Source organism: Anomaloglossus baeobatrachus, chromosome 2 (genome assembly GCF_048569485.1).
Source record: "Anomaloglossus baeobatrachus isolate aAnoBae1 chromosome 2, aAnoBae1.hap1, whole genome shotgun sequence".
NCBI lineage: Eukaryota > Metazoa > Chordata > Amphibia > Anura > Aromobatidae > Anomaloglossus > Anomaloglossus baeobatrachus.
The window spans coordinates 54,909,613-54,925,640 of record NC_134354.1 but is presented as its reverse complement, the minus strand read 5'-3'; the positions used below and the strand labels follow the sequence as shown (position 1 = coordinate 54,925,640).

The 16,028-nt window shown below is 47.4% G+C and overlaps 1 protein-coding gene across 3 annotated transcripts in view; it reads right to left on the bottom strand.

Annotated features, from left to right (window-relative positions):
- Positions 1 to 16,028, bottom strand: part of APP (amyloid beta precursor protein) — a 365,769-nt gene that overhangs the window by 111,064 nt on the left and 238,677 nt on the right. For all 3 annotated transcript variants that reach the window (XM_075335061.1, XM_075335059.1, XM_075335060.1), the window contains exon 5: positions 9,483 to 9,673. In XM_075335061.1, coding sequence (XP_075191176.1) covers positions 9,483 to 9,673 — 191 coding nt within the window. The remainder of the gene's footprint in view (positions 1 to 9,482; positions 9,674 to 16,028) is intronic.

The window sequence follows — 16,028 nt, the reverse complement described above, 5'->3', positions numbered from 1 at the left end:
ATATAAAGGGACTAGAGGCAGGGAGAACAATGGTTTTGAAGCATTGTCTGTGCTTCATGGCTCTGGGATCTGGATGAGCATGGTATGTGTGAACTGTGATCACATTGTGATTGTGCGCAGCCGAAGACCAGCGGTGGCAGCAGAGGTGGGAGCGACCATGCTTCTGAGGAGGCGTGCTTACATGCTAAGGGGGCCGACTAGCCAAGGGAAGTAACGCCCTTGCGACTAGTGCCCTCGCTCATTAGCATATCATAAAGGATATTTAGAAATACTTTTTCTAAAGAGCTCTTTATCTATGCTAGTGTATACAGGGATTAGCAATATGCACCCAGAACTGCTTGTGCTTCTGGCTGCATATTGCACCTGACAGGTTCCCTTTAAGAACCGCTCTGCAGTTAAAAAGCACAGTTGGAGTGAGATTTCTATAAATCCCATCCATTTTGCTGGGACTGGAAGCCGCCGAGATTTTTGCACATGAAAATGCGTAACAAAAAAAAAACAAACCACCAAATCCTCATGGTGGTAATACATTACTCTGCAGGTTTTCTGCACGCAAATCTATACGGAAAAGCTGCACTGAATACACAATGTTTGAACTTGGCCTAATACACTTTTGGTGTGTGGAGCCGCAGCCATTTTTTATGACTGATTGTATTTTCTGGATAAGATTTTAATATGACAAATACTTTAGAACAAAAATAAAATATAGCAGGAAGACCCCAAACGCCTTCCTATAGAAGCTATGCAGCCCCTGCACTGTGCAGCAGCGCGGCGGAGCGTTTTACCCCGCGGTGATGCAGCAGATCACCCTGCACGCTCGGATTTTGAATATATTTCCAGACTCATCTGAAATGTCATCAGTGTCACGGGCCGGAATTTACGACACTTCTGCATCAAGTCATTTTCCATAAAAAGGTCAGTGGCAGATCTGGCAGCCGCACGTTATCTGGAAATACCTGCAAGATGAAAAACCTATTTGTCCTTCAAATGGAATTGGGAAAAAAAAAAATTCCCTCCCCCCCTTCCTTCTCCTTTACTGCAGAGCCATCACCTCAATAAAGCGGTGACGTGCCATATAACAAGCCGGCCGTGCGGACTGTCGCCGGCTCGGAGGGGCTGCTGCACCAGCGCTCTGCACAGCACCTGCAGTGAGTGGTGCGTGGACGTGCAGCTGCGGGGCGGACGGTCGGGTGCTTTGTCATTGCGCAACCTGCTCTCTAATTATCGGTAAGCCGCAGGGCAAATCAAAAGCTCGTTCCCTTGAACGACCCATTGCTTGCCTTACTGATTAGCAAATATTCCATCATTGGGCTGTGTGACTATGGGATCTCCAGCCCGGATGTATCCAAAACATAGTATCCTGTACAACAGGACACAGCAAAAAAGCATGACGCCCTGCTGGGATTTGTAGCTCACCAACAGAATAAAATCGGAATATATGCTAAAAAAAAAAAAAAAAAAAAGTTTATTTTGTATCCCACAGATCGGATATGCCATAACTTGTCAAAACACCGGGGGCTCTACCATTTCAGGAGCGGTTACGCAATTCTTCAATTTTCTTCCACTGTTCTGCTCCTCAGTTATTCCTCCTGGTAATGTATGAATGATTTATCAATTGGGCGTTACCATTTTCCTTGAAGCACCACTCCAATATTTTTTATTATTTCACCCTGGAGTGGTGCTTGAAGTCCCCTGCCCTCAGGGGCTTATACTCACCTGTCGGCGTCTTCATCTGTTTCCAGAGTCGCTCCAGTCGAATCTCCTGTGATTTGTGACCAATACAAGTCTATGAGAGCCTTGTTCTATCATAGACTTGCATTAGGATCTTGTGACGTAACTTCTGACTTACGGTCAGTCAGAAGTTACGGGCACAAGATCGCTCCAGTCCCACGGCACAGAGTCTGTAAACTGTGAAGACGGCGGCAGCAAAGTGTACTGCAGGGGGCAGGGGGACTTACATTTAAAGCGCCACTCCAACGCTGAAACCCCACCCCCACCCGCTGGAGTGGTGCTTTAAACAGGACAGTGCATCCCGGTCCAATCACTACATTCAGCAAGGACCAATCTACTGACAAGCCACGTAATCCGAGCCATCGAGCCCTTTTCTCCCTGCATGTAGAGGGGGGCCGTCACAGAAATGTCATCACCCAGTCTGCCCTGGTCACTGAGATTTTGGAGGCCAAATGTGTAAAGGATGGAGAGTGGCGGGGCAGGGAGCCCAAAACCCCTGCTCTACTTATTGAAATCAATGCAGTTCAAAATGGCGCTCACTGGCAGATTTAGCGCACCTCACCGTATGTAATGCCCCAGAGGTTTGGCACTACTGCTACTTTCCTTTCTTTTGAAATGTGTGATCTTGAAAATTTTGTGCTCCGTGTATCCACCCTTGTAGCCCCCAACCCATTGCCAATGGACAAGGAGAACAGCAACACCCAGTTGTCAATTATTTTATATATTTGCAGGAGAACTAACAGAGGGACTAGTACAATGAGTTTAAAGGGAACCTGTCACCAGATTCATCCCCAATAAGCTGCGGCCACCACCAATGAGCCCTTATATACAGCATTCTAGAAAAGTGTATATAAGAGTCCAGGCAGCTCTGTATAACAAACACCTTTATTATACTCACCTGCGAGGTGGTCAGATCCTTGGGCATCGCTTGTTTCGGTCTGGCGCCTCATCTTCTTGCGATCACCATCCTCCTTCCCTGCTCTGTGTGCATGACGTGTCCTACATCATCCACAAAGTGTTCTCCATTGCGCCCCTGCACACGCACACCTCCCTGTTCTGCAAATGGCAGAGCAAGCTATTGTAGTGCGCATGCGCAGACTGTCTTTGACTTTTCCTCGCGTCTGCACACTACAGTACTTTACTCTGCCCGCAGCAGGAGAGAGAAGTGTGCGCGCAATGGAGGACACCATTTGGATGATGCAGGACGTGTCATCCACATGGAGCCTGGAAGGAGGAGAGTGATAGAAGGAAGAGAGGAAGTGCCGGACCCGAGACGAGCGGTGCCCATCGGTGCAAACCGTCCTATAGGTGAGTAGCCTGGGCTCTTATATACCGTATTCTACAATACAGTATATTGTACAATGCTTACGGGTGGTAGCCGCAGCTTATATAGGACAATCCAGGTGACAGGTACCTTTAAAAGGGTTTCTTCCAATTATATTTAATGATGGCATATTAATAATGCATTCTATCAATAGTGGGATCCGAGAGTCCGACTTCTGCTGACCTCACCGCTCCCAAGAGTAAAAGGTCTGAAGTTTGGTGCCAAAGCCATCATCTGTGCAGAACATCAACAGTAAACCACCATTACTTCTGTGGTGCCCATGGGCTTCAGGCGCCACAGGGTATTATACCACTTTTAAGGGGTAATATCCATCCCAGGTTAGGAGGGGATTAACTGTCGGTGCCTTCACAAAACACACACATACAACAGTAAGGTGCTTTCTCACAGGGGGGTGGACTAAGGTAGACCGAATAGTTAGCCATCACGAAGCATGTGACTTACCCAGTCGCTAGGACAACCACCGGGGGTGGGCACCACATGGGGTAAGAAGTAGACGCAACCATCTCACTAGAGCAGACTTTCCCGGGCTCAGCTTAGGATAACTTCTGATGCAGACAACGGGAGTTGAATGTTCTTCTCTCTACCTGGGCCTGTGGCTTGGAGCTAGAGGCTCGGCCCGGGTTCCGGATAGCAACTGGGGGACACTTCACTAGAAAGACTTTCACGGGCACTGGCGGTGACCGCTGACTATCCAGGACCTGCTGGAGCCCATTGTGGCAGAGATCGGTACTCTGGGGCAGCGCCTGAACTACCAGTGAGTAAAAGACCTGGAACCGCAGCCCCTGCCTCTGCCTCTCATTTGCAGTCGCCGTTGCCCAGCACTGTGGCACCAACGGGGACTACCACCTCCCCCGTCCGTCCTCCATCATCCTCCCCGAGGTAATCCCGTTCCACCTGTGGGGAGTGACACCATCCCGGCTGCGACCTTCACCATCAGCCCCGGAGAGCAGCACCCGCAGCGGCGGCCCCCCATCTCTGGCCGCGTACCACAGGTGGCGTCACAATCTAGAAAGACTTTCCTAACCGTCACTACCACCCCCACCCTCCATCCTTCCACCCGTCCACCGCCTTCCCTCCCTTCTGTACGTCTTGGAGTAACGAAACCGGGTCAGGCCAGCCCATGACGATGCAGAAGATCTGCATCCTTGGCCCGGCGACGTGTCAGGTGAAAACCCTTTGACGCCGGGGTGTTACACTTCTCTTTCATTTTAAGGAATGATGGGAGTCCCAGAGCGCAGATATATCAATACTTTATAAAAAGGTAAAACACTAAGTAAAAGTCCTAATTCACCTAATTCACCTAATTCCTAGTCCTAGTCCTAATTCCTAATTCACCTAATTCACCAACAGACAAGGGAGGAAAGCAGAAGGGTCCTTAAAGGGAATCGGTCACCTGGATTTGTTTATCCCATCAGAGTGTAAAATTATGTATGGCAGAATCCTGATTCCAGTGATGTTTCCCTTACTGGGTTGCTTGCTGTAGTATTGATTAAAAATTGTATTATCGGCCTCAGATCTAGCAGTTCTATAAATGCGGCGCTCTGTATAACTCCGCCCACCCCACTGATTGGTACCTATGAACAGTTACACAGAAAGCTTCCAATCAGTAGTGGGGGCGGGGTTGGACTACCTGGCAGCACATTTACTAGTCCTCTAGTGATAAACTCCTGCTGATAAAACACTTATTTTATAAAAACTACAGCAAGCACCCCAGCAAGTGTCACATAGATGGAAGCAGGGTCTCTGCTCCAACATTAGCAAGTGAAAACCTGATTCCATTTAAAAGAAAGGTCGACTCAAGGACGAATAATTCCAGGTGATTTCCTTTATGCAGGTAACAAAGCTCCATAGATTGTGTACTTTCGGCTTACAGACTGTAATCAGTACCTCTGATATGACGTCTGGGAGCAGCTGGATATTTGGCCTCCGTTCTGTGTGTTTTTGCTGTTATACATTAGATTAGAAGCGTTTTGCCTCCTCCCTATGAATAGAAGACGTGTTCTGAGCCTGAAATGATGCAATTCTGAGTTGTCTCTATTTTTCTGGCAATTATTCCAGATGGCTGCACGAGACCGCGAGGACGTCCGCACGGCTTCATGTAAGGGGAGAAACACAGAAATTCTCATAAAATCAAACTGAAGGAACCAACGTCCATGGGGCAATCAATGAACATTACCCAAGGTTTTTTGTATCATGAATTGTAAGGACACGTGCGGAACTGGGCAATATCACAATAAGATTTCATGTCACGACGAGAAGAAACGCGTTGAACACCTGGTGAACTGCTGAGCAACTTCCACCAGAATAAACCTTTCCCGTTTTACGTAAATTAGGAATCAAAATTATTTATATTTGCCGAATAGTAGAATAATGATGGAGAGAGAATGTTTTAAGGCATTTTTATTACTTTCTGCAATAAGAGTACTGTGCCTTTAAACAATATGGGACAGCCCATTTGATGATGTCATGTCTTTTGAAGCTTCTGATAGGTTTATTGGCAATATCTGAGTTAATTAGACACACAGCTGTTTTAATGCACATCTGGAACGCACTGCTTCTTTGTGTAGCTTCATGGGAAATTCAAAATAAGCCAAGATCTCAGGAAGAAAATTGTGGACTTGCACAAGTCTGGTTTTTCCTTGGGTGCAATTTCCAGATACCTGAAGGTGCCTCATTCATCTGTACAAACAATTATACGCAAGTACAAACAAGATGGGAATGTCCAGTCATCATACCGCTCAGGAAGGAGACAGGTTCTGGGAACCAGAGCTGAACATGCTTTCGTCAGACATGTGCATATCAATCCAAGAACAAAAGCAAAAGACATTGTGAAGATGCTGGCGGAGGCAAGTAATTCACAGTGAAATAAGTACTGTACTGCCATCAGAAAGCCCTGATCTCAATCCTATTAAAATGTATGGGTAAAGTTGAAAAGGCCGCTGCAAGCAAGAGACCTACAAACACCGCTCAGTTCCACCAGTTCTGTCAGGAGGAATGGGCCCAAATTCATACCAACTATTGTGAGAAGCTTGTGGAAGGAGATCCAAAACGTTTCACCCAAGTCATACAGTGTAAGGGCAATGGTACCAAATACTAATGAAATGAAGGGAAACTTTTGACTTTGTAGAAAGTAATAAAAAAAGGCTTAAAACATTCTCACTCTCATTATTTTGGCATTTGGCAAATATAAAAAAATGTTGGTTCCTAATTGACCTAAAACGGGAAAGGTTTATTCTGATTTCATGTCAGATAGTGAAAAAAACCCTGCAGATGTGTCTTTATAGAGAGCAGAGGGGAAAAAACCTGCAGATGTGTCTTTATAGAGAGCGTAGGGAAAAACCTGAAGATATGCCTGTATAGTGTAGGGAAAAACCTGCAGATGTGCCTGTATAGAGAGCGTAGGGAAAAACCTGCAAATGTGCCTGTATAGAGAGCGTAGGGAAAAACCTGCAAATGTGCCTTTATAGAGTGCAGAAGGAAAAACCTGCAGATGTGCCTTTATAGAGAGCGGAAGGAAAAACCTGCAGATGTGTCTTTATAGAGAGAAGGAAAAACCTGCAGATGTGTCTTTATAGATAGAGAGCGTAGGGAAAAACCTGCAAATGTGCCTGTATAGAGAGCGTAGGGAAAAACCTGCAAATGTGCCTTTATAGAGTGCAGAAGGAAAAACCTGCAGATGTGCCTTTATAGAGAGCGGAAGGAAAAACCTGCAGATGTGTCTTTATAGAGAGAAGGAAAAACCTGCAGATGTGTCTTTATAGATAGAGAGCGTAGGGAAAAACCTGAAGATATGCCTGTATAGTGTAGGGAAAAACCTGCAGATGTGCCTGTATAGAGAGCGTAGGGAAAAACCTGCAAATGTGCCTGTATAGAGAGCGTAGGGAAAAACCTGCAAATGTGCCTGTATAGAGAGCGTAGGGAAAAACCTGCAAATGTGCCTTTATAGAGTGCAGAAGGAAAAACCTGCAGATGTGCCTTTATAGAGAGCGGAAGGAAAAACCTGCAGATGTGTCTTTATAGAGAGAAGGAAAAACCTGCAGATGTGTCTTTATAGATAGAGAGCGGAGGGAAAAACCTGCAGATGTGTCTTTATAGAAAGCGGAAGGAAAAACCTGCAGATGTGTCTTTATAGAAAGCGGAAGGAAAAACCTGCAGATGTGCTTTTATAGAGAGCGGAAGGAAAAACCTGCAGATGTATCTTTATAGAGAGCAGAGGGAAAAACCTGCAGATGTGTCTTTATAGAGAGCGGAGGGAAACTAAGGGTTTCAACTCTATGTTTTTATCGTTTGCTGATTTGGCAACTACATTTTCCATGTCAGTATGAATATGGTGATACCAGACTTGCATAGTTGTTTGTTTTTTTTTGTGTGTTTTTAATTTATGTAGTGAATTTTTTTTTTCAGAAATGTATGGTTTGTGTTGTTACTTTCTTATATTCGTAACTTTTTTCATTTACCTTTCCAGTTGATGGAACGGAGTCAGGGCTTGTTTTCTTACATGCCGAGCTGTCCTCTTTATCTGTGCCATTTTTGGGAATATCACGTCTTTTATACCTTTTTATTACATTTCATGTGGAGGAGAGACCACTGAAAAACCGCAATTCTAGGAATCCATGGCTACGACCATCAGCTGTCACTGTGTGTGTGGCCGTAACAATGGATACCTAAGATCCTGCAATGCCCTGCACATGAGGTAAGCGACATAGTGAATCAGGAGAACTATACTATATTTCTAATTGGAGGTATTTACGAATATTATTACTACACCTACTACATATGAGGATAGAGGCTTGGAGATGGGAATAACCCTTTAAAGTCAAAGTCAAACATACAGGACAAGCCCTTTAATATCAGAACCGCATGCAGTAAGTTTTAGCGCCCCCTAGTGATGACACTGTATATGTGGATTTTTCTGGCCTGCAGACTTTAAATATATATTAATTTAATTATCACAAAATTTGGATCAATAAAGTGTAGGCATCCCATACAAATACCCCTTCCCAAATAGTATTGCTGGAGTGCAAGTGTGGCGCCCTGGACTAGCCAGGTAGCCACAAACATAACAACACACACACCCCCTCCCCTGTACAGTTCACACCAGTCAAACAAAAACCCTTGTTGCCTCCCTCCAGAGTCTGATGTCCACACCAGGTGGGGCGGAGCCAGGCTGTTGGCCACACCCACCGAGGAGTTCACAGGCCTGGAGGCGGGAAAAGCAGTGAGTTAGAGTTTGGAGTTCAATTGGAGTGGAGGAGATTAAGTTTGGAGGTGAAAGTGAGAGGTCAGAAACTGCTAGTGTCTGGGTAGGAGCCCAGGCACTGTCAGCAAGGTCGGCAGACAGTGGTGGCCGTCTGCAGGAGTTAGTGGATCTCTGCGGAACCGTAGGACCGGGGTCGGGCGGTGGCCCGCCGGTACTGAACCGGGGAGAGGAGTGAAGCTAAGCACAAAGGCAGGGCCATCGGACCCCGACTAGGCTTGGAGCCGCCGACAACGGTCAAATCCGAAAGTGACCAGAACCCCAGGGGTTTCCTACCACCCAAGACCCGACAAAAGGCAACAGTCCACACCGTGAGGATACACAGCCACTGCCATAGCCTAGATATCCAAGGGCCAGCGCCTGCGGGCAAAACGGGCTCCTTTGGTACCTATACGCCGGGGAGCGGACTACCGTTGGGAAACCATCGGAGTCAACACAGATTTACACAGGTGCAGGGAAAGACAGCCACTATCAACCTGTCCGGGGAGAGCAAAGACACTGCAGCCGGCTGAAGGACCCGTCCATCCAGCTGTTTGGTTTACCAAAGGCTCTGTGAATTTGTACCTGAGTGAGTACCACAGTGCCATCCGGCACCGCGCTGCGCTGCCCCTGCAACCTTGCACCCCAGCCATCCAGCCTCCTCGTATCACCACCGGGCCCCGGGATCACCAACCCCTACCCACGGAGGGGGAACCAACATCCTAGCTGCTCCCTGCCATCGCTCCCGGGATCCCCATCACCAGCAGCGGTGGTGTCCACTATCACCACGACCCGTGGGTGGCATCATGAACTATCTCCCAAAACAAACCACCCCCTTTTCACTCGTGGACGAGGAGCGCTGCTCGAGTTCCCGGGTCCGGCCCACCGCTCGAGCCACCGAGCAGCAGCAGCCGCGGACCCGAGCGAAGAGAGCGCGGCCCCTCCGCCCGCGACACAAGGCCGGCAGAAAAAACACTAAATATGATGCATTTCAGCTGAATAATACAGGACAGCTTTTAGTGTGGGAACCATTTACAGACAATGATATCTATAAAGAATAAAATCACATTTTTACAAATTAAAACAAATAAAATAATTCACATTTTTTCTTGGTGGAATTTGTTCATAATAATAATAATAATAATTTAAAATCATGATATTGGCGCTCACCTCCTGTCGGCGTAGTCGGTGTCGGCTCCCCCCCACCACACGTCAGAATCGTCCTCGGCGTCGGCTGAGTCGAAGTTGTCGTTCTCATCAGCGGCAGGACAGCAGACGAACTCCACGCCCCGGAACTTGTCGATGCCGCAGGGCAGGAGCATGCCGTAGTCGTGGAGGCTCATGCTTCTCTCACTGCAAGACTAGAAACCGGCAAAGTTTGGTTACAACATGACCTCTATCGGGGCGCACGTCTAAAACTGCCAAAAGCATGAACAGAGAATTAGGTAAATCAGGATTCATTTATGTTTGTTGAGTCTGCGGGAGAGAGGAGTAGACCCGGACTCTCCAACAGCCCATGGGAATAGCCCGTATACTGTATCAAGCAAGGAAGATACTGGCATGCCATTGGTTAGATCCTCTACCACCAACATTATCAGAGCTTAAAAATAAATTAAATAATGTCATTAGATTGGAAAGGGGAGTTTATTTAAAAAGAAAAACACTGAGAAAGTTTTACAAAATCTGTCAGCCATGGATGGAGTGGCCGGGTCTCCCCTCTGGGGCACTAGTGCAGGATGCAATGCTGGACCAGTTACTGTTGTGCTTGCAGTGAATGGAACGTTTGGGGAGTAAAAATTAAAACTAGTGTTTTATTTACGTGGCGGCGTGGACTTTGAGCGGCGCTGTGGGAGGGGCCGGAAGGGTGCGATTGATGACTAAACGGGGAGAGAGAGGCAAGCGGGTATGGAAATATGATGCGGAGCGACCCGGCTGATGGAGGAGGCTTTTCTATTAGACTGAGGTATTATTGCATAATTTAACTTTTGTTTCTCTGTGGAGCCATGTTGTTTGTAGGCTCAATTTATATAACTGATCTAAGAATCTTTTTTTTTTATATACAGAGGAAGAACCTGATTTATAGACAACATATGTTTTTTCAATGTACACCTTTACTAGTTATATAAGATGCAATATATTTTCTCTGTATTGATTCTTAGTTGTTTAATAAAAAAGATATGATTTAAAAAAAAAATCAGGATTCATTGGTTTCCTACAAACTCTGCTGTCACCTGGTGCTTGAGAAAACGTATCAACCCCATGGAAATAAGGGACTTGCGAGTACATTATAATTGTGCGGCATCATATAAAAGGACAGCGAATCCACAATGCCGAAATACAGCAGAATAATACGGAAACTATAAGGTTATAAATATGGCAAATGGTTACACTCCGATTCCTCCCTCAGCTCCATTATCCTCCAATGTTCAATATGAGCACCCCCACTTCCGATGTATGAGCTCCACCACCCGGTGTCCTCCACTACCCGGTGTATAACATCAGCATCCCCCGTCCCGGTGTATGACATTCGTGCCCCCCCGTCCCGGTGTATGACATTCGTCCCCCCCCCCGTCCCGGTGTATGACATTCGTCCCCCCCCCCCCGTCCCGGTGTATGACATTCGCCCCCCCCCCCCCCCCCCGTCCCGGTGTATGACATTCGCCACCCCCCCCCCCCCCGTCCCGGTGTACGACAGTCGCCCCCCCCCCCCCGTCCCGGTGTATGACAGTCGCCCCCCCCCCGTCCCGGTGTATGACATTCGCCCCCCCAAACCGTCCCGGTGTATGACATTCGCCCCCCCCCCCCCGTCCCGGTGTATGACATTCGCCCCCCCGTCCCGGTGTATGACATTCGTCCCCCCCGTCCCGGTGTATGACATCCGTCCCCCCCGTCCCGGTGTATGACATCCGTCCCCCCCGTCCCGGTGTATGACATCCGTCCCCCCCGTCCTGGTGTATAACATCCGTCCCGGTGTATGACATCCGTCCCGGTGTATAACATCCGTCCCGGTGTATGACATCCGTGACATCCGTCCCGGTGTATGACATCCGTCCCCCCCGTCCTGGTGTATAACATCCGTCCCGGTGTATGACATCCGTCCCGGTGTATAACATCCGTCCCGGTGTATAACATCCGTCCCGGTGTATGACATCCGTCCCGGTGTATGACATCCGTGACATCCGTCCCGGTGTATGACATCCGTCCCGGTGTATGACATCCGTCCTGGTGTATGACATCCGTCCCGGTGTATGACATCCGTCCCGGTGTATGACATCCGTCCCGGTGTATGACATCCGTGACATCCGTCCCGGTGTATGACATCCGTCCCGGTGTATGACATCCGTCCCGGTGTATGACATCCGTCCCGGTGTATGACATCCGTCCCGGTGTATGACATCCGTCCCGGTGTATGACATCCGTCCCGGTGTATGACATCCGTCCCGGTGTATGACATTCGTCCCCCCTGACCCGGTGTATGACATCTGTCCCTGTCCCGGTGTAGGACCTTCACCTCCCAGTGTCCGGTGTAGGACCTTCACCTCCCAGTGTATAACATCCCCCCCTATATCCCGGTGTATAACATCCGCGTCCCCCCCACCCCCCGTCCCGATGTATAAACTCCGACCCCCCGTCCCGATGTATAAACTCCCCCCTCGTCCCGGTGTACGACAACTGTCCCCCTCCAGATTTATGACCTTTACCTCCACGTATATGACCTCTGCTCCCTGGATGCTACACGTTCGTGTGGCCCCAGCCTAAATCATGTGCCAAGTCTTTGTACTAGCCACACATACGTTTATACATGTATAGGATATTACCGCTGAGGCTGGGAACACCCTGCAATTGTGCCCATTGGAGGAACACGTCCAACAGTGGACAAACGGTGAAAGTCCCAGCAGAATAGAGGCCTATAGTAACGTTACAGTATACATTGGGAAAACCTTCCAATGTATAAGGCTAATTGTACAGACACAGTGAGCACTATCCCGAGCTATGGGGTTTTTCTTTTGGGCAGTTAAACAATTGCAGCCACTTTCAAAGATTTTCTTTCCAATGCGGAGCCCAAATCTGAATCCTTTATTCTAGATGAAATCCTTCAAGGAATTTATAGAAGGGTAATATTACATTGGGGGTGACTGGATTTGATCTCTCTTCTATAAAGCCCAATATCCCCTTTGCTTTAGCAGCTGCTGCCTGACATTGAGTGCTCAGCTTACATGTAACCAGAATCCACAAGTCTTTCTCCCGTTCTGGAAGTTTTATTCTATTTATTGTACGCTCAGTAACACAATTACGGCGTCCCATGTGCATTACTTTACATTTATCAACATTAATGTTGCTTTGACATTTTTCTCTGCCTAGCTGTTGCATTATGCATGTGCAGCAGAGCTTAATTTGTCATTTAACTGTTTCTTGTAATAACCGTATAATCTCTCTTAGGCTATGTGCGCACTGGGAAATGAAATTTCCTTGCGTAAATTCCGCAGGCTCTCAAAGATCTTATCACCTGCGGAAAAAATCCGCATCAAATCCGCACCCAAATCCGCATGCGGATTGTCGCGTTTTGTTGCGGATTTGGTGCGGAATTGGTGCGGATTTGGTGCGGTTTTTCCGCAAGCTGTTCCCTGCGTGATTTTTACATTAGATTAGGGAAAACCCGCAGCTACCTGCGGAAAAGAAGTGACATGCACTTGTTTTTGCTGCGGGATTTCCGCAGCAAAACATGCAGCTGTCAAATTCTGCCTAGTGCGCACAGGATTTTTTTTTCTCCATAGGATTTGCTGGTGATTCACTGCAGAGATGTTATGAACATTTTCTGCAGCGAAACATGCAGCAAATCCGCAGAAAATCCGCGGCATAATCCGGTAAGTGCGCACATAGCCTAAGAGTAAGTTCTGAATTTCACGATCTGTACAAACAGCAATTTCCGGACCGGCCACTGGTTTCCTGACCCAAAACTCAGCACCCTCATTTTTGCGGATGAATCTGTTGAGTTGGGATTTGGCGATCAGTGGCCGGTTCTGAAGGTGGCCTAATGTTTACTTCCAGTCTACTTATTAGAAAATGCTTAAAAGCAAATTGCTGTATTCAATGCTTGCATGCCTTAAGGCTGCTTTACACGCAGTGACATCCGATGTCGCTCGTGAAGGCACCCGCCCCCGTTGTTTGTGCGTCACGGGCAAATCGCTGCCCGTGGTGGACAAAATCGCTAGTACTAGACGAACGCACATACCTTCCTAGCGACATCGTTGTGGGCGGCGAACAGCCTCTTTTTTTTTTTTTTTTTTTTTTTAAGAGGGAGGTTCGTTCGCCGTCTCAGCAACATCACACAGCGGGCCACCAATAGAAGCGGAGGGGCGGAGACCAGCCGCATTAATGACACGCCCACCTCGTTGCCGGCAGGACGCAGGTACGTTGTTGTTCGATGTTCCCGGTGTGTCACATGTAGCGATGTTTGCTGCCTCAGGAACGACGAACAACCTGCATCCTGCACCAGCAACAATATTTGGGAAATGAACGACGTGTCAACGATCAACGATAAAGTGAGTATTTCTGATCGTTAACACTCGCTCATATGTGTCACACGCAACGACGTCGCTAATGATGCCAGATGTGCGTCACGAATTCCGTGACCCCGACCACATATCGATAGCGTTTAGTTGCGCCCCCCACCCCCTGTGGAGGCTCATAAAGCCATATCTAATGGGGACAAGGTAGCTGTCATGAGTGTATCTCGTTCGGGGAAGACCCCTAGTGAATCTGGTTTCAGAAGGTCACAGTGCCTTGCCGCTGGCAGGTTCACTACTGTTATTTCATAATATGTCCTTGCTTGTGGTGCTGTAATGGTTAAGCTCTCATTCTGCCTGGCTGCGGGCTGTAGCTGCCAATCTCAGGTGTATCTCTTTGGGATCACTCCCCTTCCCCATTTAAGTCGTGGTATCTGATCACATGATGCCTGTGATAGAAACTGAATCCTCATTATAATTTGGTCCACTTTGGAAGGAGCCTGCTCTGGAAGACGTTTGTCTTGTTGAGTGTAGCAGTGGGTTTGCTGCACTGAAGCCGCCTGGAGTGTCTTTCCTTTGCATGTTTATTTCCCATTTGTATTCCTTCCCTTGTGTTTCTGTATTGTAGTGGCAAGTCTAGTGATGTCGTCTGCCTACGCACTAGCGAGGGTGATGGAGGGCTTAAGGTATCCGGAAAGGGAGCTCAGGAATCAACTTGAGCCGGGTTCAGGAGGTGCCCTCTCACCCCTCTCCCTAGCGGCAGAGACCTCTGTTGTATCATGACCCCTGTGTGTTGCAACATCTTTTTGGGGTTCACCAGGTACTAGGAAAACCCTGCTAGTCACAAGCATGACAGTAGCCCCTTCTTCTCATGTGGCTACAACAGCTGCTCAGGTCACTTCTTATAAGATGGTGGTGGTTTGGCCCTCGATGCCTGCCATTCAGTAGAAAATGGCATGCTGCTGCCTCCCATTCTTAAATAGACCAGATTAGTGGACCGGGTACAGTCACACGTAAAAACAAAATGTCTCTAGAAAAAAAAAAAAACTTCAACAAGAGTATAGTTTTTGACAAGTGTTGGGGTTCTGGATATTGGACCCCACTAATAAGGCGGCTTTGGTCCTTCCTAAATATCCTCTATCACTGTGCAGCACAGTAATCACGCTGCTGTCTGAGCCGCGCATTTCTCGCTGTTACAGTCTCATTTGACCGAGCAGTCTTCATCTTCACTTGTCCGTTCTAATAAATGTCATTTAGCTAATAAAAATGTCACTTAGCTGCAAATGTTCTCCTGATCTCCATCAGATCAGCCGGGACTCTGATCTGCTCTTCATATAAGAAAGGGGGTAAAACATGGGCACTAACTCACAACTATGGGCTGTATGACAGATCCATTACGATATATCAGTCATGTGACTCGAGAGTAATGTCCGATCACCATGAAGAACATCCTGGTTCTTGGATATACAGATGGAGCAGAAGTGCGACTGAGCTAGTCACACATTTCTTAGGAAGTCAGGACCCCAAAAAAACGCAATTATGCAGAAAATTCAGCTCTGCTACATCCTAAACAATAAGATTACTAATAGACTTCAGAAAAACGTGCATGGTGGTTTCCAGTCTCACCCCTAACATACCGATGTAGGGGGAAAAGAAGAATTGGGCATGTTGGATTTTAATATGCCTGATCCTTTGGGCTGATTTTCTCACTGGATATGGAGGGGTCTCTAGACTTTACTTTTGTACACAGAAAATTGAGGGCACCACCAATTACTGAAGGGATCAACCCCATGTATGCCAAAAGAGAGTAATGGGAAAAAGAAGCACGAAGATAACAGGAAAAAAACAATCAATGGTAAAGACTTGAGGAACCTGCGTGACCGCGAGGAAGCAGTTAGGGGATAGAGGCACACCAATGCGTGTCGCCCCTGATGAAGCCACTCACAAAGTGGCGATACGCATTGGATGTGCCTCTATCCCCTACCTGCTTCCTCACTGTCACGCAGGTTCCTCATGTCTCTACCATTGACTTTCCCCCCCCCTATTTTGCTGTGCTGGTAGTACAGTCTGTTTAATATGCATTTGCAATGTTATATAATTCTATGGTTATTTGATTCAAAAACCCACATAACTTCCATTTGATTCTGCTCAGGCAGACCGTTTATTATAAACTTTTGGCAGCTATGTATATATTGTTACGGCCGTTTGA